A 27241-nucleotide genomic window follows, 5' to 3' on the forward strand; every position below is an offset into this window, starting at 1 on the left:
TAATTCATAAGAAAGTAAAACTATGTACTCTGTTCGACTTCCTTTCCACCTGTGTTCAGTAATGTACGCAACCAAGCTATGTATAGCTTGTAGCATAATTTCCAATTATTGCACTTTGTTCCTTATTGATTGAACATTCTGGTGACACACTGTGTTCAGAAAAATGTTAATCATGTCAAATTAATACAACCTCACAGAAGCTAATTTTCTTAACCACTCATCAGTGACAAGTCACAGTGCTAAACTTGTGAACATAACATTATATACTTGCTTTCAGAGTCCTGGATCCAAGCGGGCATGTCACTGGTCGCAGAAGAACAACTTCTGTGAACAGTAAAGATCATCATTTAGGATCACTGGCTGAAGATCCAGCTGAAGAGGATCAAATTCATGATGAAGACAGTGAGACAGAAGCCTCTGGTAGGTTGACTGCTGGAATAATACATGGTAATGCCAATGCTATGTTAATGTTAACATTTTAAATTTTTTGTTTATTTATGATTTTGTCCACTGCATAATAAAGAAAAGTAGCAAACATACGTCCATAAGCTGATACCATTTTCATACAGTTGTATTTTTAACAGGAAACACAGATCTAGGTTTCTGCATCATGCACAATAAATATGCTACAAATCTCTGCTTACATTAGTTCCAGATACACAATTGTTTCCTTAAACTCAGTGGTAGCACACTGGACTTGCATTTGGGAGGACGACGGTTCAATCCCGCGTCCGGCCATCCTGATTTAGGTTTTCCGTGATTTCCCTACATCGCTCCAGGCAAATGCTGGGATGGTTCCTTTGAAAGGGCACGGCCGACTTCCTTCCCTAACCCGATGAGACCGATGACCTCGCTGTTTGGTCTCTTCCCCCAAAACAACCCCCCCCCTTAAACTCAGAAGAAACAGAATTGCCCTAATCACAATATTCCTAACAGTATAAGATTGTTATTTTTGGCATTGAGGTCAAAGATATTCACAAAATATATCATTTACTTAATGTAATCATGCTAGCAACAAAATGAAACATCAAAATAAATAGTGAACTCAAATCTGTTTACTAATATTAGCCTGAATTTGTTGTACGTGCTTAATGAATGAGGAATATAAATTAACTGTGAATCTTAATCGAAATTACAGTCTAACAATATTATAACAAAGTTTTATGTTGATGTACCTTCCTTCTTGCACAGAACCTAAACAAGAACGTGATGATAATGTGAATCCTCTATGGATAGAAGACAAAGCGTTGAAGAAAGGAGAGGTGGATTATATCTCTCAGGCAGAAAGGCAGTTCTGGGAAGAACTTCTGGAAAAGTATCTGTATCCAATTGATGAGGACAAGGCTGAGAAGGTTGAAATCTTTTCAATACTTATTACATACAAAACTTCAAGTTGATTTTCCACCTGAAATATTTCCTTTTATCTTTCAGTTAAATAAAGAAAGTAGGGATCATTCACTAAAGTAAGCATACATCATTACCTGGCTTGGAAAATAAGCAACAAGTATACAATGATCTCCATTTGCTAAATATTTATAATATTAGTTACGTTACTTTGTTATTTTTTAATAGATCGTATACAGAACATCACTCTGTGGACTTTGAAATGCATGTGTATTGTCAATCTGAAATTTCAGATATTTTCTACTTACTTGGGTCCATGGTTCTACATTATTTCATAAACATCTTCCATTTGAATTGTTACTGAATTTATTTATCTCAAAATTGCAACTTTGGCTTGTGTGCCATTTTGAAATGGTAATTTGAAAGTAGCACATACAGTGAAACTCTGATTGTGAGGTAAATAAATACTGTAACTGTCCAGGTAGAACAAGCCATTTCAGATATTTCAAAATTATTTTAGAAAGAAGCTAATCAAAGAAACCCACATATGCTCCTACAGATGCATGCAACTTGTGTCACTTATTGCTTTTGATCCAGTAATCCTTTCCTCCACATCACTGCACACAAATGTTGGGAAGCTCCTCATCAGTTAATTTCTTCTTTCCCAGTTGTGATTTCAATTTCCAATGAATGCAAAACTGAAACTTGATAATAATAATAATGTTCATTAACCTTCTCCAGTAGCCTGATTGTCCAGGTACACTCCTTTCCACTTTCTTCAAGATCCGATTTTACATGAGTGATCTGTTGTTTGCCTGGTGGGCCTTTATGTCTCTTGCCTTCAAGTTCCTTTCCAAGCTACTTTTTTGCTGTTCTTGTTTGATTCATTCTCTTTACAAGACCACAAAACTGATGTTATTGTGCTTTTAGTAAGTGGTTGTTTTGCTTGTGTTTTGTGATACCTCTTTTCACTCTGGATCATACCTTTCCTTGTATCTTGGAGCACTGACCTCAGGATTCACTTCTGCAGCCTGAAGTCCACTATTGTCTCAACAGTTGATGTTACAGGTTTCAAGGGTGTATGTAATTATTGGTAAAATATGCCTGACAAAGTGTTCATTGGCAACTTGCAAGAGGTAAACCAGTTAGAAACAACCGTCTTCTCTCTGGATACAACTCTGGCAGTGATTTACAACATTTTTACTTTGCTGGTAAGTGACTAGTACATTCCACCTAAATAAACATTTTCCTAATTTGTCTCTTGGCAAGCTGCCATTTTTCTTTTCTAAATCTAGGAAGGTAAAGATGATCTCTCTTCTTTTCTCTCATATTTTTTCCCAATATCATTCTAACAGCAAAAGTGAGATCTGTTGTTGTTCTGTTACTTCTAAATTGAAACTGTCCTTCCCCAAGCAGTGGTTAAATTATTATCTCTGTCAGCTTAAGACTGTAGGATGAGAGTGTGACTCTCCTGCAGTCTCCACATTTCTGCCTGCACCTTTTTTTGAAGATAGATACAATTATGCCTTTAGTTCAGTCTTCAGGGACTTTTGCTTCTTTCCAAACAGTGTTTATTATCCTATACAATCAGTGGAAACCTTGAATTGCAGCACATTTTATTATGTCAGCCCTTGCTTAATTTACACCTGAAGATTTACCTTTGTTCATGCTCTTCAAGGCATTTTGAACTTCACCCCAAGTCAGTGACATCATTTACTTCTCTCTTCTTCAGAGTTTCTGACTTTCTCAGTTCTTTCTTTGTCAGATCCATTCCAACATACATCTGTACGAAATACTTCTTCATCTTCTTTCACACACACTCATACCTGCAGGTGATGGTTCCATCTTCCTTCTCCAGAGCTTTTATTGAAGCAAATTTATTCTTTTATTTTTCATGATTCTGTACAGCAGATTCTTGTTGCTTTTACAGTCTTCTTCCAGTTTCACACGAAACTCAGTCCAGCTTTTCTCTGACTTAAATAATACTCAGTTTTCTATCAGTTTTAGGTCTCTAGCAAGCCACCAGGAAGGTAATTACTTCTGCTTTGAAAAGTTAAAAGAGCCTTGGAAATTTTAGTTCTGTTCTGTAGAACAGAAGAAATTCCAAAGGATTGGAAGTATGTATTAATTCGTCCTTCTCATAGGAAAGGAGGAAAAACTGGTGCCAAACTATAGACAAATATCAATGTTACCAGTTACATACAAGATCTTTTCTAAAGCACTTCATAATAGACTAGAGAATTAAGTAGATGATAAGATAGGAGAGCATCAAGGCGAATTTTGGAAGGGTAGGTCGTGTGTGGAGTAGATCCTGAGTCTTCATAATCCAAGACAAAATGGCAATATGCATGTCCTATTCACTGTGTGTGTGTGTGTGTGTGTGTGTTTGTGTGTGTGTGTGTGTGTGTGTGTGTGTGTGTACTTAAAAAAAACCATATGACTATGTTGACATAATACCTCTGTTTCAAATATTGAAGGAGTTTGGTGTAGATGAAAAAACAAGAAACATTATCTTGGAAACATTAATAAACATAAAATCCAAAGTTACATTTTTAAGAGAGAGCTAGTGCATGAACAGCAGTTAGACAAGAAGAGGGTATATTCCTTATTTTGTTCAACTGCTTTCTTGGAAAGGTGATCCAAGAATGAGAAAGAGAACTCAGAGAGAATGGATTAAATGACCAGTTGCAACTGGACTATAGAAACAAGAATCTGAGAGTACAGTACTTTTGCCAACAATCTTGCAGTGCTGCCTAGTGACACAACAATCACAAGAGGAAAAATGAACACATGGAGGGAAAAAAAAAATCTTTAAACTATCCAAAAACAGTATTATAACAAACATAAAAGATGCACCAATTTTCATGACTACAGATTACAAAAAAATTAAAACAATCAGTAAATTTATATATCTTGTAAGGTAATACAGAAGAATAGCTATGACAGGGAGGCTAATAGACGAAGAGCAAGGAAGATGGAAATAGCCTTTCAATGGTCTAAAGAAGCATAAAATAAGAAATCTACCTCCTCTTAAGCAAACTAACAGCACTAAGTTACAGTAATAAAACTGAGAATGCTTCTATACAGCCAAAGACTGTATTGACTTAGACAGGAGAAATAGAAAGCATGGAAAAAACTGGAGAAAATCCTAAGAAAAAATATTGGAGCCAATAAAACATAATGGACAATAAAGGAACAGGATTAATGAAGATCTGTACAAGAAAACTGAACAACTAAATGTAACAATGAGAAAACATAGAAGAATGTTTTGCAGTCATCTAGTTTGGATGAATTAGAACAAGGTATATAGGAGAATTTTTGAACACATCAACCACCAAAAATATCCCTGGTTCAAGTGGCTCATGAAATCAGAAGTGGTATGAAAGAGATGAAGTTTGTAGAACATAATGGAGATATGTTAAAATATAAGCTTTTAGGTTTCTATCTCCAGAGCAAAACAAAAATGGAAAATGTAGCGAAAAGGTCAGAAGTTAAGAAACAACAGCACTCTGACTGAATGAAAAATTATTGGAAAAACCATATGCTAAAGCAGAAGTAATAATTTACATGATCCAATAGAGACCAAATTGAATGAAGAACAATAATACATGAGTATTCACCATTTGTTCTCCTTAACTTCATATATGAAAAATGTACTGTTTACATAACTTCTTCTTCACTTTACTCTTCCTTTTTGTTCATTATATCCTGAGGCAGTCTTTCAGGTCTTAATAGTTTTTCTCACTATTTGGATGAAAATGGATGCACCCTGTACTGGTATCTGACACAAGACTTAATTTTATTGTTGGATCATATTAAATGAGACCATAAATACTGCTTTAGTGAATGATCCATCTACTATCAAATTATGGATTCATATATTTTGTTGCTCACATTTAATTCTTATTTTCATAGATTATCTCTTTGATTTCATGACATAAAGTGTATGACTGTGTATGTGATGGTAGTTGCCTAATTCATCACAGTGCTGTGCTTTTAACTGTAACTATGAGTGGAAAGAGTGTGTGACAAACATGAGAGCATAAAATTTGTCTTAAGTTCCTACTACATTGTAGTCTTCCCATTTGTCATAGCATTTTAAATTAATAATATTACAAGACTTTGCATTGATATTTAAATCACCCAGTATCGTGAGGTCATTGGGTCCAACTAGACCAATTATCTTACTGAGACTTTTGAAGAAATGATCAAACCTACATTAGGAGGGCAATAGCACCCAACACTCAGTGTTTCATTGTGCTTTTCATGAACCCTTCATAATGTATCACAGTGCCAACTAATTCAAATGACCCTTCTCTGCAGTACTATTAACAAAAACTTTTACTTTAATGTATTGATTAACTTTAAGAGTTACCCCGCCACATTTCTGAAACTGCCTACAGTAATTACGTACTACGGAATAGGCATCCAAATTAAAGTATGTTATTTCATCCTGTTTTAGGCCATGTTCTATTATTGTCAGGACATACAGATTATGTTCCTCCATGACAGCCTGCAGCAAGTGCAGTTTATTTCCAGGTACTGAATGTTTAAATGTATGAGAAGAATTGGACCATTTTCTTCATTTTTTGCTGTTTATTGAAGCAGGAAGACTTATTTTCATGGGATGCAGACAAAGTTTGTTCATCACTGCTTACCCTGTAGATTTATTTTCTCTCAGGTCAATAAAAAATCAGTCAGGTGTGTGGGAAGCACTGTTTTCCTTTTCCCCACTCCATTTATTCTCCAATTTTCATCTGCAGCTGTATTTTTTTCTGTGTCTGGTTCCCTTGCTACTTGTTTAGCCATTGCTGTGGAACTGTGCTTAGTTTCTGATGTGGCTGAAGTTTCTTATGTGTCTGGGTCCCCTGTTACATCTGCAGTCACTGAGACAACATTACTGATCAATAAAACAGGTTTACAGTTGCAGTACTGACATCATGATACCTTCTTTCTTCTGTGTAGTTTGTTTGGTCCACATTGCTGTGAATTCTTCTTCATGACTGGTTTTTTTATGACATTCTGCAGCTTTTGTTTCACTCAAATGCAGATGTAATATTTATTTAATGCTCATTCCATTTGTCAGATTACTAAGCCTGTAAATAACAGGTTTCAGGAAGAACCAGTATACAGTAAAGTGAACTGGCTTGCTGGAGTAAAATAGTTAATGAATATCAAATTCATCCTACATATTTTTAAATGGTTCTATGTTGATCACGTATCCACATGACAGATTAGAAAACAAGCACACAATGGGACTACTTTATCTTTCAAATATAAATCTTGTTGCTAAGAATTCTGTAAGAGTCATGGCAATGTATAAAAAGTGGTTGGCAGGTGTATTCCAATATATTCTACTTAGGAAAAAAAACAACACCATGTTTGGCTCTGAAAATGTGATATTCAATGAGAAATTGTACCTTTCTAGCTGTCTTCCTATGATCCACAGCAAAAATATGTGTCCACAACTTATTTTCCTTTAAAACAGTATAAAATTATTTCTTTTTCACTGCCATTCCAGATTTAATGGTAAGACATATTAACAAAAGGCAAAAACATTTGCTTTGTTTGGATATTGGCTCACAATAGTTGTCACACAGCCTTTCCTTTAAAATTAAATGGTTGATAGCAGATCTGTGCAGCTTTTGTTACTTGTTAACTTGTCAGATCTATCTGGGAAACATTTATATGAAAAAGTATCATAGTTTTGCTTTAATATAATTGAGCTGCTGCTTATTGCAACATTCATGTCTTACAGTATGATGGCTTAATCTATTAGAAACAATAGCTTTCTCAAATTTACAGTATCAGTATAATACCTACTTAGATTTTTTGCAGCTGGGAAACAATTTGAAATAATCAACACTCACTGTTTGACGCTTTCTTTCTCTTGCCGTACACACAGAAAACAAACTTTATTCTTCTTATTATCTCATTTCCTGGTAAAGCAATCTTTCACCAGCAAATGAAACTATACTTAGTAGTTTATTGTCTCAAATCAAATTTACACTCAATTCTTAACTAGAAAAAAAAAGAAATATTATAATGAAATGTGGAAAAAATTGACATAATTTTTCACCAGGAGAATGGATTACTATTCAGTTAGAAATTCTTATAGACATCTGAGCAAGCCCAAGTTCTTAAATTGGCCAAGCTTTCTTCTTAGAGCATCACATGTGGAACATGATGAGATTTGTAGACATATAAAATGATATATGTATTATGTCTAAAAGCAACAGAACCTTAGGAAATGCATGAAGGGGAATACTGACAAGAGACGTCATGGGGGTAAAAAGGAGAATAAATCAGACAGCATAACAGAAGGATCGGCAAGAAGAGAAAAATTGAAAATGATAATCCTAGTATGAATTGTATACGAATAAATTTAGGATAAACATGGGAGAATAATTCTGACATAAACTTATCTCGAGTGGTGTATTAAACATGTTGCATATCATAATAAGCCATGAAATTTGAAGTGAATGACCGCTTAAATAAAATGTTTGAATATCCTCAATTTACACATGGAAATTTTTGCATAACTTCCCCAGTCTCACAAACTCAGTGAACGAAACTGCTACTTAGCTCTTTGTTTTAGTACACTTATTGCTTCCAAGGCAAACTGTCCACTACTGAGGAACTGAGAAAAGGTGAATTACCGCACTTTAATCACAGTAACTATTAACTAGTAATATTAATTTATTTGATAACTTGTACTTTTTTTTAAACTTTGACCCATCAGTTACTTATATTGACAAATATGAAATTTATTTAGTTCAGGTTCAACTATCTCCTTTGAAATTCTGCTCTGAGAAGAATGCCTGACAGTTATGGAAACTCAAGCTTGTTGTGATGTTTTGTGAAACTATTTTATGCTATATTGCTTCATCTATCAAGCAAGGCTTAATCAATTTCACTTACAGCACAGTTTGGTTAGTGGCACAAATAAGCAATTTCAGTAAAAAAATAATAATTTGGGGTTGTATGACTGCCTTCCTGTTAGTCTGCTCTCAATAAGATTATTTCTAGACACTATCAAGCTATGAAGTTATGCTTTTCTGTTTACTACATTGGGCTATTTAGAGAATTATCTGGTTTTTCTGGGGTTTCTGCTGCTCTCTTATGCCTTTTACTGAATGGTTACTGTGATTTTTATAAGATAATCTGCTACAAAATTTCGATCAGTCCCTTCATTTCTGTGGTTCTACCTTTAGTTGCTAACATTAAGATGTTCCCAATTTCCTGTCTTTGGTATTCTTTGAATAACAAATCCGGGAATTTACGTACAAATACACATTAGCTCTTTGAGCTGGAGGAATGAGCCATTGTTAGCCTGAAACCTAGTCATCAATGTACCTATCATTCTACATTTTTGAAGGTAAATAATTTAAGAGTAAAGGAGATCAATCACAAAATAGCAGAAGTGCTGAGTCATCAGCAGCTACTCTCAAAAGAGAGTGAAAACTTGTTATCTTTCATTCTCCTTTGCATGTGCCTGTCAACAACTCAACACTTCTGTTATTCGGTGAGTGGTCTCCTTTACTCCTAAATTATTTACATTCTACAGAACTTTCCTACTATATTTCTATTTTTGAAGGGTTTTCCATTATGGTCTACTTGAAAACTGGAAATGTCCACTATATCTATTCATTTTTTCAGTTGCTGTTTACCTCAGCTATAGTGCTGCATCTCGATAGTTTTTATGAATAGAAACTAATATTAAGAAATCTAAGACACTCTCTTCAGTGTCCTCCAAATGTACTTATTTCTTGTGTGGTCCATTTCAGAATGAACAGTGTAAGATAGCAACTTAACTTCAAGTTCTTACTGACACTCAGAAACAGATTCTGCAAAAGTCAAAATGAAACTCTGTTTTCCCATGGTGCAAAGTGTAAATAGTAGCATTTTATTACATAAAATCAGTCACTACCATTAATAGTTAAGAGTACTTGTGTACCATTATAGGAAAATTTTTACCCTTTATTATGACAGAAGCCATATTTATAATGTCTTCTTTGTACAAATTACTATTTCAATTCCTTTCTAACATTTTTGCTGACAGAATATTTGGGAATATCTCAATGTTTAGAATACATATCCTACCAGTAACAGCTAACATTTTCAGATTTAAGTGAATGTGTGGTTTCATAATTCTATATTTCCTTTACTAACATTAATCTCAGTGACCCTGACAAGACACAATGACATTAATGACAAGACTAACATTTTCCATTGTACTGATTGCTATTCTGGTTAAATGCATACATATAAAAAATTCCTCAACACATCTAACAGTATTCTGAAGGTCTGATAGCGGTTCTTTTCATTTCCAGCTTCATTACCATGCTGAAAACCAATAAGAAAAAAGAAACTACCAGTATAACACTGGACAATGTAATACTAACATTTTTGTTTTCAAAACTTCTGCACATAGTTGCAAACTGTAAATAATATTTTTTTCTATCTTATGCTATATGAAAACCTCCTCAAATCCTATGGGTCCTTTATGTTCTAAATTTTATTTTAAATCAGGAAGAGCCAACACACCTGTTTAGAGGTATGAATGCTTCTGAAAGCTCCGTGCAATATTGATAATACTGAATGGTGTGGTGAGAACCACAAGACTGGAAGTTTTAATACATACTGCTGACTCTTGTCTGCAATTCTTAACAAGCTCCATGAATCTTTTATCTCTCTGCTCACCCAAGTCTTTATGCCATTGCTTGTGAGGCATTCACAGGATTCTTGTTGGCTAAACCTGATCTAAAGTGTTAACAACTTCTCATCAAACAAGCAGCTCTTAATCATTTCTTATATCAACATTGAAGACATGTCTAATAACTAATTACTCTTGGGTTCTTCTGTCTTTACTTGTTCTTCAAACTTCGAACCCAGATTATTATTTTTTAGGCAAGAATAGCAAAGGACCTGAAAGAATTGCGAGATTCGTCTGTGTTTTTTTTCTTTATGATGAATGCACTGTTCGTTCTCATCGTATTCTTGCTGCAACTGAGTAAGGATAAGCTACATATTAAATGGCCTTTTGGAGTCAAAACAAACATTACGTTTAATGAAGAAAGTCAGGAGGTAAGAAGGATCTCTTATTTCTATATTTTTTTAGTGATTTCTGCAAAGCAGCTAGCACAGATCATTTGTTCCTTGTTTTGTCAGCAGCTCTAAGAAGTCCAGCAGGACTGACCTTTACATCGAAGTAATCTAATGAATTTAGAATAGTTACACAGGTTTGATGATTGTTTCTTTTTCAGAAAGTTCTTAGTATAAGATACAAAAATCAAGGTGCATGTGTTTCTTAATATGTTATTTCAGGCAAGAATTGCTGCTGATCTGATAGAGCTACGGAATAAGTCCGTGTTCGCCTTCTTCATGTTCAATGCTTTGTTTGTGCTTATTGTTTTCTTGCTGCAACTGAATAAGGACATGCTACATATTGACTGGCCACTTGGAGTCAAGACAAACATCACCTATATCGAAGAGACAGCAGAGGTAAACCATGCAGCTGCCAGCCTTGTTGCTGTGTCACTCCAAGTGTTCACGGGAGAGGCGCATGGCGGGAGGAGCCCATAAGCTTGCTCTGGGGCTCGGATCTGTCAATAACAGGAGCTGGCCTCTAGTCCCTTCTGTGTGACACAAATCTTCAAACTCACATGGGTTCTGTCTCCTGTAACCAATCTCACTATTCTCATTTATCATTGCTCTCATAGACACCACTACTTCTAGCTTCCTCACTGGATAATTACTGCAACTTTCAATGTAACATCTTTTTATTATTTCTGCAGCACAAGTATGACTGTAAATTTTTCTCCATGTACATACTACTATATATGTAAATGAATGCTGAGAAGGTGCAGGCACAAGTGGATTCATGAAATCTGGGAATGATGAAACTGCATGGTAGATACTGTGAATATCTAGTGATTCTAGCTGATAGCACTTAATGCACTTAGGAAGACTGCTGTGATGAAGTAAACTTAGTGTTATAAATGTCATGACCTGAGAAGAAAAAATTTTCTCCATTTTTTTTTCAGCAGAGATAGTATTTTCAATCCAGATAAGCAGTACTGATTTTAAGTAGAATGCTGAACACAAAAAACTACAAATATCTTTAGATTACTTCACAAGTAAAGGAATTACTGACCAAAGAACTGTGCACTTTCAAACTGTAAGATCTGTATCAAAGGAAAACCCAGGGCAGAATATAATATGCACATGACATGAGGTCACCAACCATTAAACAGAAGAGGTGCTGTGCCATAGACAAACATTTAGAAAGTATAATTTATTCTTCTTATACTTCTTCTTATTTATTTTTTTCTCAGGCCACACAGCTATAGGAGTATTATTATCATTATTAAATATAGGATTGCTCACAACATTTGCTTAAAAATTTAAAAAAATAAAATCTGTTATTAACTTATCTGCATCTTTCATGGATCATAATTGTGACCTCTCATTTTTAACTAGTTCTAAGTTCTAGGGGACTAATGACCACAGAAGTTGAGTCCCATAGTGCTCAGAGCCATTTTGACCTCTCATTGTAATATCAACAGAGTAAGTTTTAAAATTAAGTACATTTTTTCAGTGGAAAGACTATGAAGAAAAGGTCTGGGTTATCTGAGACACACAGTGGCAAGAATTAGATTACACTGAAGATGAAGGTAACAGAGAGAAAAAGTTGTGAAACAACTGGGTTGTTGGAGACTTAAATACTCAAACTGGAATAGGACAATAATCAGAGTAAAGAAATGCCAATACTGTCATTATTTGTCAGTGTAATGAACTAAACATTTGCAGTATAATAAAAGAAGTAATGAGAGAACAAATGCACATATGACGATACTGAGAGCCATATACCTGGTGAATAAGCCATGGACCAGAACCAAAAACTTGGGACAAATAAAGAGAAGCTTCCTATATAGGCACTTACACATAGTTAAGAAATAAATTACAAATGTAAATTAACACAGAAAATTAATTCTGTAGTGAACTGCACTAACAATAAAGAAAGGATGAGAAACAAAGGCTACAGAATTACTGGTTCTTAGTGGACCACCAGGACATAAGCAAAAATTCTAAATGATAGAATCCCAAATGAGAGATGTGTAAGAACATTTTGGATGGGAATTATTGGGGAGTAAGCAACTGGAACACAAAATCACAAAATAAATAAAAATTTTGACAGACAGTGGATTTGATAAGAACAAGAGAAAACTCTGAAACACCAGATAAACTTATTCATGAGATAATAACATTTCCTGTTTAAAACTGTGGCAATAGTACAGAACTTGTTGCTGTGGAAATTCCATGAACTGCTCCCATTCATAATCACCATCTTGCTGTTTCATGTCCTTAGCAACAAAAAAATTAATAAAAAAGTATTAAATGTATCACCCATCATCTACACAATGCCGTTTCACATGCTTCTGAATTTAGATTCTTGATTAGATCATTCTGCAAATTTTGAATCGGTAGCACGGATGATGGCATTTTGCAATTCAACTACAATTAGACTCAACAGGTTTTTCATGAAACATATGTTGGACCATGCAATTATACATTAGTACGTTGGTATGATACGACTCATTTGAAAAACCTGAACATATCAGCACTGTTTGTACTTGTGCTGTAGATAACATAGTGCATTAAATGTGTGAGTGTTACTGTTTTTTATAAATGACTCCATGCCTGCATGTGAACATAGCGGTGATAGTAGGATAAAATATTGGTTAATATAAGGTATGATCAATAAATAGTGGAGTTATCTGGACAGAAATCAAAATTAATAAAGACTATAAGATTTTATGTCTAGTGCACATTAAAATATTTTATCATCTCTCATTCTTCATTAACAGGAAAATAAATTCTTCCCCTTATCGTGGTGGGTTAGGGTACAATTACAGATTCGTCACAGGTAATGTGTGTGTGTGTGTGTGTGTGTGTGTGTGTGTGTGTGTGTGTGTGTGTGTGGGAGGGGGGGGGGGACAGTTGATGGGCTGATGGGTGAGCAGATTGGAGGGGGGGGGGGTTGATTTCTTGTGCATCAAAATTATTTGTTACTTGCAGAAGCTGTTAAATATATAATTTAATTCACATTCTAGGTAAAAGGGATTGCCAGCTCAATTTTTTTTAAACTTACCTCTAGTCTCATTGTTTTACAAACAAGAACACATACTGTAATTAGTACTATGTGATATGAGGAAACACTGTAAAATACAACACTAGGTTTCCATTTGCTCACACTGAGAAGTTTTTATTCAGTGGATATAGCTGATTTATGTATTTTCATACTGGGTTTCCAGAAGTTGGTGTGTCAGTCATGGTCTATGTGAATATTACTATTTTAATTCACATTTGCTATTTTAGAATTGTTTGCATATTCTAAAATAGACATTAAAAGCGCTATCTGAATCCAATGAATAACTTTTTTATTTGTCAACAACTTTATATTGATAGATTTAAAATGAAATACTAACTCAGTTACAAACAATCAGTAGTCTTTCAAGGCTGTATAAATACAAATTTAGAGCATATGGCTATGTATATAAATATGTGAAGCTTTTTCGAGCTTCATTTATTGATCAAACCTTATGTCACTTCTCCTCTTGACTATGGCATGGAACTTGTTATGGAAGATGGTGCTCTAAAATTAATGATCAGTTTTATATCAGCTGCACTCATTTTCTGTAACCCAGGAAGCAGAAAGTTAGTTATAACTCATTTCATGTTCACAGTTCACTGTAAATAATTATATGGAGCACATATGCGTTAGTGTAACACAGCAGATTGAATGAAATCAAAATACTGCTTCTTGTTTGTCATATATGTCTGTCATCATTTTTTCCTTATCACAGACAAATATCTGAAAATTCCAGACTAAAAATATTATTGGTACAGTACTATATGAAACAGTGCACAATAAAAAGTACCTTCTATGGGTTTATGACATGTGAGTTATGGTCATTTATTGAAACTACAGACATTTTGGAGCTGCAGTCCGACAATCTGTTATCACTACCATTTCCCATGAAATAAAAATTTAAAAATTTGCAAAAAGCTCATGGTACACTAATACTCATGTGCTCCAATAAATTTAAATATTGTAATGGTCTTCACTGTAATGTATCTGTCTGTGTCTCTTGTTCTTAAGGAATAGTTATTATTGTGTGTTATCCAATGCCTGTTGCACAGACTTTTCTACAGTAAATGTAAAAGAACAATTACTATTTATGATTAAACATCAAATTCACAGTAGTACCAAAATAAAAGACCAGGTTTTGCTCCTTTTAGGGAGAGTTAGTTATATGTTCCATGGGTGACTTTGTATGATAAATCATAGTGCTGTGGAATGAAAAAGTTTACAGAATATTAGCTTAGTCAGTATTTCAGTATGGCTACATGCTGACCATTTACAGATTACTTCGTATAATGGAAAGAAAATTAGTTTGATAACACTATGAAATAAGTAACACTTTTGCATTAAATGTGCTACAAGTTTCTGAATAGAAATTCTTACATGGGGTAGGAGCTACCCAGAAGGAACATTTTCAGCTTACTTTCAAATTCAACTTTTTTATTTGTCAAACATTTAATATCATAGAGTAAGTTACCAAAGATGATAACAGCTTTATGCACTGCTTCCTGAACTAAAAACAGCTATAATCAAAAGTAATGAAGGTAATTTTCTTAATAATATTGCAATCATGGATGTCATTCTTCTGAAGTTTAATGAATTATTTACAACAAATTTCATGAGAGAAAATATGTATCTGATGTTTTAGTCAAAAAAACAAATGATACCATGTACATTTGTAGGTGAAGACTTTTTGCTTAAAAATGAGTTATACCAGAATACAATTCCATATGACTTAACTAAATGAAAAGAAGCAAAGTATGTTAATTTAATCATCTGGCACTTTCCAAGGTGTGCAATAACCAAAGTTCCAAGCTAGCTGAAGTGAGTTATTTAAGAAGCTCTAAAGTGTGTGTGTGTGTGTGTGTGTGTGTGTCTGTGTGTGTGTGTGTGTGTGTGAGGAGGAGTTGTCAGTATTCAGGATTATGACAGGAACAACCATTCAAAACAAAAAAGTCTAGTTAACATGGGCTCTAAAGTCCATACCTTAAGAGCTATGAGCAAATCGTGGTCTTCGATAGTGCGAGACAGATCTCTTCTACTGCAAGCTCTTTTCTTTCCATATTTTGGGAGGAGGTAATATGGACAGAAAGAAGAAAAAATTGTTATTAATCATGCACTCTAAAATGCATACCTTGAGAGGTATGCTTTCACAGTAGCAATGATGAACAAGTACTCATAGCTGTTAAGGTATGCACTCAAGAGTCCACGTTTACTCAACATTCTTTTCTTGTTTTGGTCCATACTACTACATGCCAAAATATGGAAAGTTAAGAGTTAGCAGTAGAAGAGAATTGTTTCACAGTATAGGAGATGAAAAACTCACAGCTCCCAAGGTATGTGTTTTACAGCCCATGTTTCCCAGACTTTTTTTGCTTCAAATGATCATTTTTTGTACCATTGAATATTTTTAATTCTCATCAATATTCAAACAAGAAATCTGAAAATTCTCTCTCACCTACTAACTCCTTTTGAGATTTTAAATTTGCCACTGCTGTTTCACTTTTTGACGTGCACAGAGGAATATGATTTATTTTCTCAAAAACTGAGAGACGGTCAGTTTGCAGAAAACCAGTCACTAATCATTTTAAATCATATTCACAACATCTTCTATTGCTATATGTCTGTTGGAATTGATTATAATACTTGCATCATTTGCAAAATAGACTAATTCTGCTTGATAGGTATTAAATGGATGGCGACTAGTAAATACAAAAGACAACAGGGCCCCAACACTGAAAGCAGAACAATTAAAAAAAATTATTTTATTGTGGTTACTTAAGAAACCTTTAAATATCATATGATATCCTGCTCATCTTCTACAAATTTCATCTAACCTCCCAAAGTTGAAAGATAACTGCCAACTAAAACATTTCTTTAGGATGTAGAATTTTTAGTGATGCCATCTTCCTGAGACTGCTGCCACGCAAACACCCCTTATCAACGCTCTGTCTGGTAAAACTGCCATGGGTAACTGGTACACCTGTAGATGACAGAAAGGGATAAAACTGTCAGTCATTTACAGAACAGCTTCACGAAGGTGATGCTGCTTGCCCATCCTATACTGGTCACCATTGGCAATGGTAGTAGATGCCAACCACTGATGTGGCTCTACATTAAAAAGTAAATAACCATTGGCAACCATTAAGTGTATTTTCTAAATATTTACAGCATGGAAAAATACATTGGAATGTGTATAAATATGTCAGCCATGCGCATTCATCATATTCAAGGCATGGAAGACATAGCTGGTGACTACTTTTCTGGAACTGACAACTTGGTGAAAATGTAGGACTACATCAAACTCGCAAAAACTCAAGTGGCGGACCATCAACTACAACTATTACTGAATGATCCCTCCACATGACTGTGCATACAGCAGATAGGGCTATTAGGTGACAGTGAAAAAATATGATACGGCACCTCACAACACTGACCTACACATCACATCTCATCACCATTTAGAAAGACAGCTTTCAATAGTGTACATACCCTGGCACACATAGTTTCTTCTGAATTGTCAGGAGGTTCGGCCACATCCACATTGATCTCATTCACTCGCTGCCACACTCTGAACATTACAAATACCTATTCACTGCAGTGAATAGGAGTACATGATGGGAAGAAGCTGTACCAATTACTGACATCTCTGCCAAAATGACAGCAAAAATGTTTGTCAGTACCTGGGTGGCATGTTTTGGTCACTCCCTTCACATGACAATGGTCCAGGGATGACAATTTCAGTTGATCCTCTTCCCCAAATTGTCCAAAAAGTGTGGCTTTCAATGACACCATACCATTAGTTACTATCTGGCCAGCAATGGCTTGGTCAAGTGGCCGCTCTCTTGTGTCACTATAAAAAGTGGACACAAGCACACCACTAAGAGAAGATGTGCAGTGGTTAGCACACTGGACTCACATTTGGGAGGATGATGTTTCATACCTACATCCAACCATCCTGATTTAGGTTTTCTGTGATTTCCCTAAATCACTTCAGGCAAATGCTGGGATGATTTCTTTGAAAGGGCATGGCTGACTTTCTTCCCCATCCTTCCCTAACCCAATGCTACTGGTGACCTCACTGTTTTGTCCCCTCCACCAAATCAACCAACCAACCACAAGCACACAAGATGGTCCTGTTAATGTTAACAAACAGCATATAAAATGGACCTCAGTACATCAGCCACAAATTTGGCTTCTGGCAAGCCTTTAAGGATTCCAGCAGACTTCCTCAGTCCAATTGCCATTGCCATTTGATTTGCAGCTACTTCAGTTGGTGCAGCACCTTTATATATCTGCAACATCCAATGGTCCCCAGCTTAACAGCATGGCTCACAACAAATTTTGTGCACAATGTGTTGACTGATTGCACCCATGTCAAGCTGTTCACTGATTTCATGCAAGCCCCCCTGCAATCCCCATACACCAGTCCTTTTGTGCTGCAAGAATCATATGACTAATATATTACTTAGTGGTAAATGGTACAGAATGTCCATTAAGAGGGCCAAGCCTGTATGAGTCTTACAGACACCCTCAGATGGCAGCATGCCTACACCCATTAATGTGCAGTGCACTTGAAACACCCATATCGCCAGCAGCTGCTTTGCCAATGTCTGGCTCCTGCTTACAGGACATACCTGTGGCTACACACCCTTCACAGCAGAATTCTGCATGAGAACCAGATGTGCGGTGAAGTTCAAATACCCCTTCATTTGCAGTGCTCTGCACTTGAGAGGGAAGGAGGTGGAGACTGTGACAGTAAAATGGTCGATTAATCGAGTTTGGTCAGTGAAGCACCTTTTTGTATAGACAAACTATTTTTGTGCTATTTTGTTTGGTTTTTGGAGTGTTACTGTTGTGTATTTTGTCTGTGATAAATAAAAGTGGTTTTTCATACATCTGAAATTTGTGTATGGATTTAAATGTAGGTGACGGTGTCCCTACAGAGATACTTCATCTTCGATCCTTCCATAAGGAACTATGAAACAATCTAATATATTCAGTTATTGGGGTTTTTGGTACCTACAATTCACAAAATGGAACTTCATTGAGTTAACAGTGAAGACTAGAATGGATGAAATAAAATGGAAGAGTGGAAGAGTTATAAAACTAAATAGAGATTATTTTTAAATTATGATGAGCTATTATTACTCTTCACTACTATATTTTACTTTCAGGAGGCATACCTCCCAGAATAGTCAACATCCCCAAAAACCCCTTCCACCAAACATAAATCAACAATTTCTTCTCCTCCCTGAGGAAGGAACTTAAGATTCCAAAAGCTAAGACTGCTGTTGTCTATTTTATGTGCTCTTATTGGTGGTATTAGGAACTGCACTGCTATCTCTCTTTGTGGTTTTAATAATTTCCTGATTGGGATCTTCCTATTTATACAATTATATTATTCACAGTCCAACACATGATGTGGTATATGTAGCGTCTGTTGTACGATTGCATTGCATTTGTCTTTATACTCCAGCAATTATCTTTATGCAACAGTAACTTAATAGATTTGGAGAGATCAGTTACGTACTTATTCCAAAATTTGTTGTCACTGACAAAACTAATAGACAGTAGAAACAATGACAACTACTACAATTCTTTAGCACATCAACCCTTTAGTACTACTACCAAGTCATTTAAGCTCTACAATGGTAGAAAATTTGTTAGAAAATCTGTGTTGCAGGCAATAGATAACACACTGTAAAATCAAAATGTACATCTTTTTGCCAATGACTCTTCCACACTCACAAAATATGTGTGTAAATTAATCCTGTCTATATCTTTAAAATTTCAATATGTGTTGGTGGAAGTTCTAACCCATTAAATTTTTGTTGCTTTTTGGGTAAATGTGTGACGTCTTGTGTGTTTTTATATTTATGCCTGATGCACTGTGTACAATATATAAAATGTAAGATACACAAATTCATGCATATCTGTGCAAATTACTTAACACAAAAATAGTAAACAGACTGGATTACACAGAGATTATTGAAAGTAAAATAGGACGCTATGGCTACTTTTTGACTGAAAATCACGTGTATGTTAGTGGAGCAGCATTCAGTTCAGACCAAATCATTTTAGTTCTTTTTTATTTTTTATTATGAATGCCTTTTTAATGAAACATAACTGTAAATATAAGAGCAGTGCAGTTACATATAAAAAGTTACATTGGTATGAGAAATATGTTTATAATCTAATTAAGTGAACTAATATCAAAAGCCTAAAATATAAATGAGGTGAACGACAGGAGACTATACCAGCAGAGAACATAGTCAGCTACTAATTATATCATCTAAACATACAAAATTAAATACTTAGAAACTAATGGAATTAGGAGATAAACAATGTAACACAAAAAATGATACAGGGTGTAGCAAAAAGAACCATCCGATTTAAAAAAAAATCATAACTATAATGTTACTTGAGGTATGTGTGCGAACAATGTAAATTCTTGAGTTGTACGTGGATTCTGCAAGATAGCAGCAGTGTCTGCCCATTTCAGCTATAGTAAAAATGGTGCCAGGACAACAGAAAGCATTTTGCGTTTATGTTTTGTGCAGTGCAGGTCAGTAATAACTGATCAGCCTGACTTTCATACTAGTTATGGTGTGGATCCACTACAGTACAGAGCATTACATGATGACATGAACAATTCCAAGAAACAGGTTGTTTGTGTAAAGGAAAATTGCTGGGCTGTCCCCAAGTATCTGACACAGAAGTTGAACGCATACACCACAGTTTTACAAGGAGTCCACAGAAATCCGTTTGCCATACAGCTCAACAACTCAGCTTGCTCCCGAAGTCCATCTGACATGTGTTGTGTTAACATTTACACGTGAAACCATACAAAATTCTTACTGCAAGCTCTTGATGAAGGTGAACAATGTGTGGAGTTCTGTAATTTCATTCTTGGCAAGATGGAGGATAACAGTTTTTTCCATGATTAGTGTTTAGTGATTAGGCAACATTCCATTTAAATGGAAAGGTGAACTGTCATAATTTGAGAATATGGCGTATGGAACAACCACATGAAGTTGTACAGCATGAGAGGGACTTTCCAAAATTTAATGTGTTTTGTGCAGTTTCATGGGAAAAGGTGTATGCTCCAGCTTTCTTTGCAGAGAACCCTTTTACAGGAAGCACATATCTCGATATGCCTGAGAACTTTCTTTTCCAACAGTTGGTGACTGATTTGAACAACTTTATTTACCAACAGGATGGGGTACCGCCACACTGGCATGTGGAAGTGTGGGAATTTTTAAATCGAAGGTTTATGGAATGATCGATCGGTTGCACTGGACCAAATGATTCAGCGTTACATTACTGGCCTCCAAGGTCTTTGGAGCCTGACTGTATGTGATTATTTCTTGTAGGGGTTTATAAGAGACTCTGTTTATGTGTCTCTGTTACCAACAACAATGAATGAGCTGAGACATCGCATAACGGCAGCAGTGGAATCTGTAACCCAAGACCTGCTCACTGCAGTGTGGTAAAAATTTGAATACTGAATTGACGTACGCCATGCAGGACAACAGAAAGCATTTTGTGTTTATGTTTTGTGCAGTATTGAGCACCTATGAATCAGTATGAAAAAATCTTTTGAGTTTCCCGTTCATCAAAGAACAAAATTCACTGCACATGTTTATTAGTTTCAGAAACATAGATGTGCAAAATCAGATGATTCTTTTTGATACACCCTGTATATCTTTCCTTTATGGACTGATGACTTATTTTCTTGTATGAGATTCATCATTATTATTCATTATAAGACCAACTGTGATACATATTATTCTATTTTAAGAATGGTACATAGCACAGTTATTACAGAAATTGCATAAGTTCAAAGTCTGATAAGGATTGTGAATTGAAATCAGACTTTTTGAAGGAAAAAACCTGGAATTTACCTGAAAGGATTTAGAGACTGCAGAAAACCTAAATCACGGTACTGTCTCACTTGCTACCCACCTTGAGTGTGAGGTACTGAGAAGAGGACAAACAAAAGAACAGAATATTATAGTATATCTACTACAGCACCACAGTCATGAAAGGAATATAGATTTCCTCCTAGCTTTCAATTTGGTTTTCTCCTTCAGAAGTACCAACAGCCACCACCAATATGTACAGATATTAAACCTCAGCCTTGGAAATATGTATATGTTTTACTGACTCATGACATATATGAAGAAGCTAGCAGTATCTTTTCTTGTACCAGCTCACCAGTTACTACTGAATGTTTATAGTAGTAGTTTTAACTGCTGAAACGTATGGTCTCCTTTCGTCTGATTCAGAATATTTGAGTATTTTATTTTCCTTCAAAAAGGCATACATACAATTATATGACTAACTTTTAAAATAGAGAGCTCTGCCAATCATCTAGAAAGCTAGTAATCTCGTGCTGCAGTGTATGGTCATATTATTTCCACATGTCTCAAGACAGTTTGCCTCACATATTTTTGTAAGATTAGCTGTGTTCTACATTTCTCAAATTACTAACAAATCCCAATTTTGAAAGTATATTCCATTTCGCTACACAAATGAATAGTGAGCCTCTTCCAAGTTATCACATGGGCAATAACTGGAATGTATGTCATCTCCATCTTACATGGGAACACCCATAAATAACACAGAAGTAAGACTGTTATTTAGTTGCAAATGAAGGGGGGAAGTTTTGATAAAACAAAGTTTTGTATTTCAGAATAATTAAATTATTGCTTGACTATATTAATGACATTATCTGTTCACATTATAATGGCACAAACTCAGTTTTAACAATCTCTGGTACAAGAAAGTGGTATCTTGCCCTAACCTAATCTTGTTACCACTAAAATCATTCTGCTGGGTACATGTTTAATGATTTTCATACATAAATTTAATCGGTATATGCTGTGCATGCCAAAAGTTTTCACATCTGCAGGCGTAACTTCTGGTTTTTATATTTAAAAATAGAAGAGCCACAAGTGCCTACTACACAGCCCTCTGAGAAAGGCTGGATAACCTAAAGAAATTTTCAGTGCAGTGAGCTGTATCCATGATCCATGATTTGATCTTCAGTAAATGATCTATTCTACCAAACAGTGTACATGTAGTGTCTCATATTTGAGACAGTTGTTTGATGAAACAAATGCTGTATGGGTAAAAGTAGAAGATTTATATAATGTGGAATGAATGGGTATGCACAGACCTTGGCCTTTTCAAAGTATTTAGTAATATGATGACAGTGCAGTGAATACTGCTGCAGTTCATTTGACATAAATAAGTTACTGGTATTCACATACGGGGCAGTCAGGTGTCAGGAATTTACAGTGCTCGAAGTTACTAATCTTTGGATGGTGATTGGCAATGTTCACTAACTTTTTCTTTTTTTCTTTTTTCTTTATAAATTATCAGAAAATTTTGATTGATAAATATTTTTACAATCTATAAAATGATAAAACTTGTTATAATATATTCATATTTAATTGCGTTAAATTTTTCTCTTTTCTAAGGTTCACATAACCAAAGAGTATCTGCAGCTTGAGCCCATTGGTTTGGTATTTGTGTTCTTCTTTGCTTTGATTTTGGTGATACAATTTGTGGCTATGTTATTTCACCGATTTGGAACACTGTCACATATACTTGCATCCACAGAACTTAGGTGGTGCTTTAACAGAAAGGTAAGAATTTATAGACAATAAACAAAGTGTAAAATAAAACAACTGATATGAAAATTGGAATTTTCTCCTTCAAGCAGTATGTTAATTAGTACATCATTGCCTGGAACATGTATTTTACTGCCTTATTTTCTTATCGCTGCTAAACAGCATTATATGCTAGACAATTATTAGATCCTAAAGGAAGCTGCCATTGACAAAGAACTGTAGTATAATTATGAAAGCCATTATTTACTTTAAATTTTACTGATCTTTATTTGTTGAATAATTTTTTCCACAGAAGGAAGATCTGTCACAGGACTCTATAATAGACAAAAACTTCATGGAAATAGCAAAGAATATGCAGAGATTACGTGACTTAGATGGTGATTACGAGAATGACTCAGGTGCTCAGAAACCTGAACACAGGCGGACTATCCATAACTTGGAAAGGCAGAGAAAGAAGACAAGGACTATTGGAACACTTGATGTTGCTTTCAAACAGCGCTTTTTCAATATGACAGCTGATGGGAACGTTCCAGGTATGTTAAGACAGCACCTGGTGATGAGTTATGGTGTGATGATTACACTGACAGTTTTTCACCAATCATTATTTCTTACCTAACATTATGGCATTTAACATTTTTCTGACTTTCAATAACTGAGAATTCCATTAAGAAACTTTGCTGGCTAAATAACATAAATTTAAAGGTTTTAGATTCAACTAAATAGCCAATGATTACAGGTACAAACAATTTTAATTGAAACAATCACATAGAAAATGTTGTAGAGAAGACCAAAGACAGAATTTTATTGGCAGAACACTTAGAAGCTGCAACAAATCTATTAAAGAGACTGACTTTACAATGCTTGCTTATCTTCTTGAGTATTTCATAGCATGGGACTCTTACCACATGAACATCAAAAAAGTTCAAGGAAGGGCATCTTATTTTGTATTATTGTGAAATATGGCAGAGAGTATCACGCATATGATATGCGAGTTGGGGTAGCACCCATTAAAACAAAGCCATTTTTCAATGCAGAGAAATCTTTTCACAAAATCACACACACAGGGAGACATGACCTTCATAGTAAAACAATAGAAATCTGAAATATATGGTTGTTAATTTTTCCTATGCATTATTCGACAGTAGAATGATCAAAAAATAGTTTGAAAGTGGTTCAATGAACCATTTGTCATGCACTTACATGTGAATAGCAGATGTTGATGTAAATAAGAGGAAGCTAGAACCCTGTGCAATCTGATACAGTTGGAAAGAATAAACAATACTATTTTTCCCACCAAAGTACTTCTGAACAACAGTAAAAAACTTTACAAGTGCATGAAGTCCACACCCTGGTCAACAACTTTTCATAGCATGGCCATGTATTGAATTCCTATCATTTACACGATACAGGAGACATTCCAGAGAGTATGCATTAAATAGGGAAAGCTAATTATGAGTCTTCCAGAAAAATATATACACACTATGAAAAGTATTATTTATGTGTTTATTTTACATTTAATAATTGATCACACATGTTGTACAACCATCTGTTTAGCACATGGTTTCTTTAAATGTACAAAATGTTGACCTTTAGTGGCTATACACATAACAGAATGACCAGCGGTTGCCGCAACTATATCAGTCAATGTTACGGTGCAGATCGTTGCAAATGTCACTGTAATCTCATTGCGAAGTTCCTCCAGCATGCGTGGCTTATGTCAATAGACGTCATCTTTCACAGTTTGCCACAAGTGAAAGTCCATAGGTGTTAGACCTGGTGACCAAGGAGGGAACTCAATGGGCCCTCTTCGTCCAATCTAATGCCCCAGAAAATAGTCAGTCAGGAAAACTCGTATGGCTAGGTGGTAGTGTAGTGGTGCCCCATCCTGTCGGTAGAAGACCTCTTCATCAGCTCCATAAAGCACACATATACCTGGCAAAATTGATGTGCGTTACATTTCCAGGTACACTTCTCCAGTGACAGTAGCATTAAAGAAAAAGGGTCCTACTAAGCCCCTAGATGATAGTCCACACCACACATGTGCCCCTGATAGATTGACCGCTTTATCCACATACACATACGGATTTTCTGGTGCCCAGTACACACTGTTATGCTGATTCACGATTCCATTAAATTTAAATTGTGCCTCATCACCCCATACTACCTTTGTCACAAATTGTTCATCATCAGTTTTGCTGATACCATTTGCAAAATTGTATTCGCTTGCAGTAATCGTGGAATGTAAACTTTCCATTTGGCAGATTTCAGAATTCTTCGTACACTTGTGCTGTTAACCTCCTCTTCACATGAAAATTGTGTAGCAGACTTCTGTGGAAAATTAACAAATGTTTCCAACATGAGATCCAACGAAGCTGGACTTGTAGATGCATGCTGTCTTCCTGATTTTCCTTTGTGAATATCACAAATCGTTCCATGCAATTGAAACTTGTCAATGATGCATTTAATTGTTAGGTGGGTTGGCGGCTCTGTTTCAAACTCCTGCCTCCCGTGATGTTACACTTCAATTATCAAACTTGAAAAACCACTTCACAATAGATTTTCATTGCTCGAATGTCAAGTGTGCTCCATCCATCTTGTTTTCTCAATACCAAGGTGAAAGTACTAACATCTGTCCAGCACACTTGTAACTCAAACTGAACGACAATATCAGACTTGATAGAGCCTGACTAAGTGTGTATACATTTTTCTGGTGGACTCTGTATAATATGATAAAAGCTGGCAGCCAGTTGTACATAAAAACTAGCGAACAGCCTCAGTAAAGCTTCGCAGTATTCATCTAGTCTCGTCTATGACTTGGAGTTGATCTCTGTTCACTGAAATAACACTAAATAAATACCTACAGAATCTTTATATGCCATTCCTATTGGCTGAAGCTATATTTTATGAGAACAGTCGCTATGAAACACATTTTACCCCTTTCCAACTGAATGTCCATTTTACTTTGTGCTGCATCACAAAAATGTAATAATTGTATATAACCTCACCAATCATGAAATCTTTTGTTCCTATTCACACAAAACTGCCTTGTGCACAACGACAGTGAAATAACACGCCATTCATTATTTAAGATGGAAATTACTTGTAGGTTAGCCATGATGAAAGTCCTGTATACATTATGTAACTGTTGACAAATCACCTGAAAGTGTATCTCACTCAACTTTGCAAGTTGCTTCAACACTTTCATAAAACTCATAATGATCTCCTGTAAATTTTCTAATGTTTATTTCCTCTATTTGTTTCATTAAGCCAGATTAGTGTAATGAGTTCACTTGTTCTGTGTACAGTAATAAATGACAAAAGTGTGTGTCTTTACAGACACAGATCATATAACCTCCCTCACAGTTTCACAGGAAAATATTTTTGATATCAACACCTACTCATATCCAGAAACCTATCCTCCTCAACAAGAATGAGAAAACATCAAGGATGTGGAACTGTATCTCTCCTTTATTTCAAGTCAAAATTTCTTTTATGAAGAATGAGGTGCTGGCTCATTGCCCAACCTCAGTGTGGTTGATCAGGGTTTTTCTAGCAGAGTTTACTTCAATACATAACATGTTATAGATTTAAGCAAGAGCTTCACCTTTCATTATCTTCTATAAGTTATAAAGACAAAAGCATATAGAGCATCCATATTCTCACTGGTCGAATTTGGATGTTTTTCTCGGACACCAGTAATCAAAATAGCCTCTTATTCATGGACATTCAACTCGTGACAAGTGAAGAACCTTTATAATATGAAAAATAATGAAGGAATATTCAAAATAGGGTGTAGTTACAAACACAAAAGAAGGAATATTTAAAAGTTGGTGGAAATGCTGTAGATCTAGAACTAAATAACACTTCTATCAAAGGGTATAGTGACAAAGGCAAAAACACGTAGTGAGAATGCAAGATGAATATTGCCAAAAAGAGGTGTAGTATCTATTTCAACACAAAGAAGGAAAAGAAGATTATCACTGACATAATGGGAAAAAAGAACAGTGCCTGAAAGGAAGAAAGGAGGTTGAAAGATGACAGTTGGGAGGACTGGGAGAGCTAAAGACTGAAAACCATTAAGTGACAAGCACTGTGTGACCTCTACCCA

At 35.3% G+C, this 27241-nt stretch overlaps 1 protein-coding gene across 2 annotated transcripts in view; it reads left to right on the forward strand.

Moving 5' to 3' along the window:
• LOC126262294 (chitin synthase chs-2) overlaps positions 1–27241 on the forward strand; it is a 380478-nt gene that overhangs the window by 350163 nt on the left and 3074 nt on the right. Inside the window, exons 18-22 of one of the 2 annotated variants that reach the window (XM_049958822.1) lie at positions 278–420; positions 1192–1352; positions 10255–10431; positions 22981–23148; positions 23426–23666. In XM_049958822.1, coding sequence (XP_049814779.1) covers positions 278–420; positions 1192–1352; positions 10255–10431; positions 22981–23148; positions 23426–23666 — 890 coding nt within the window. Of the gene's footprint in view, positions 1–277; positions 421–1191; positions 1353–10254; positions 10432–10671; positions 10849–22980; positions 23149–23425; positions 23667–27241 lie in introns of both variants that reach the window. The other variant, XM_049958823.1, reaches the window with a different exon arrangement.

The sequence above is a fragment of the Schistocerca nitens genome, chromosome 6 (assembly GCF_023898315.1).
Source record: "Schistocerca nitens isolate TAMUIC-IGC-003100 chromosome 6, iqSchNite1.1, whole genome shotgun sequence".
Lineage (NCBI taxonomy): Eukaryota > Metazoa > Arthropoda > Insecta > Orthoptera > Acrididae > Schistocerca > Schistocerca nitens.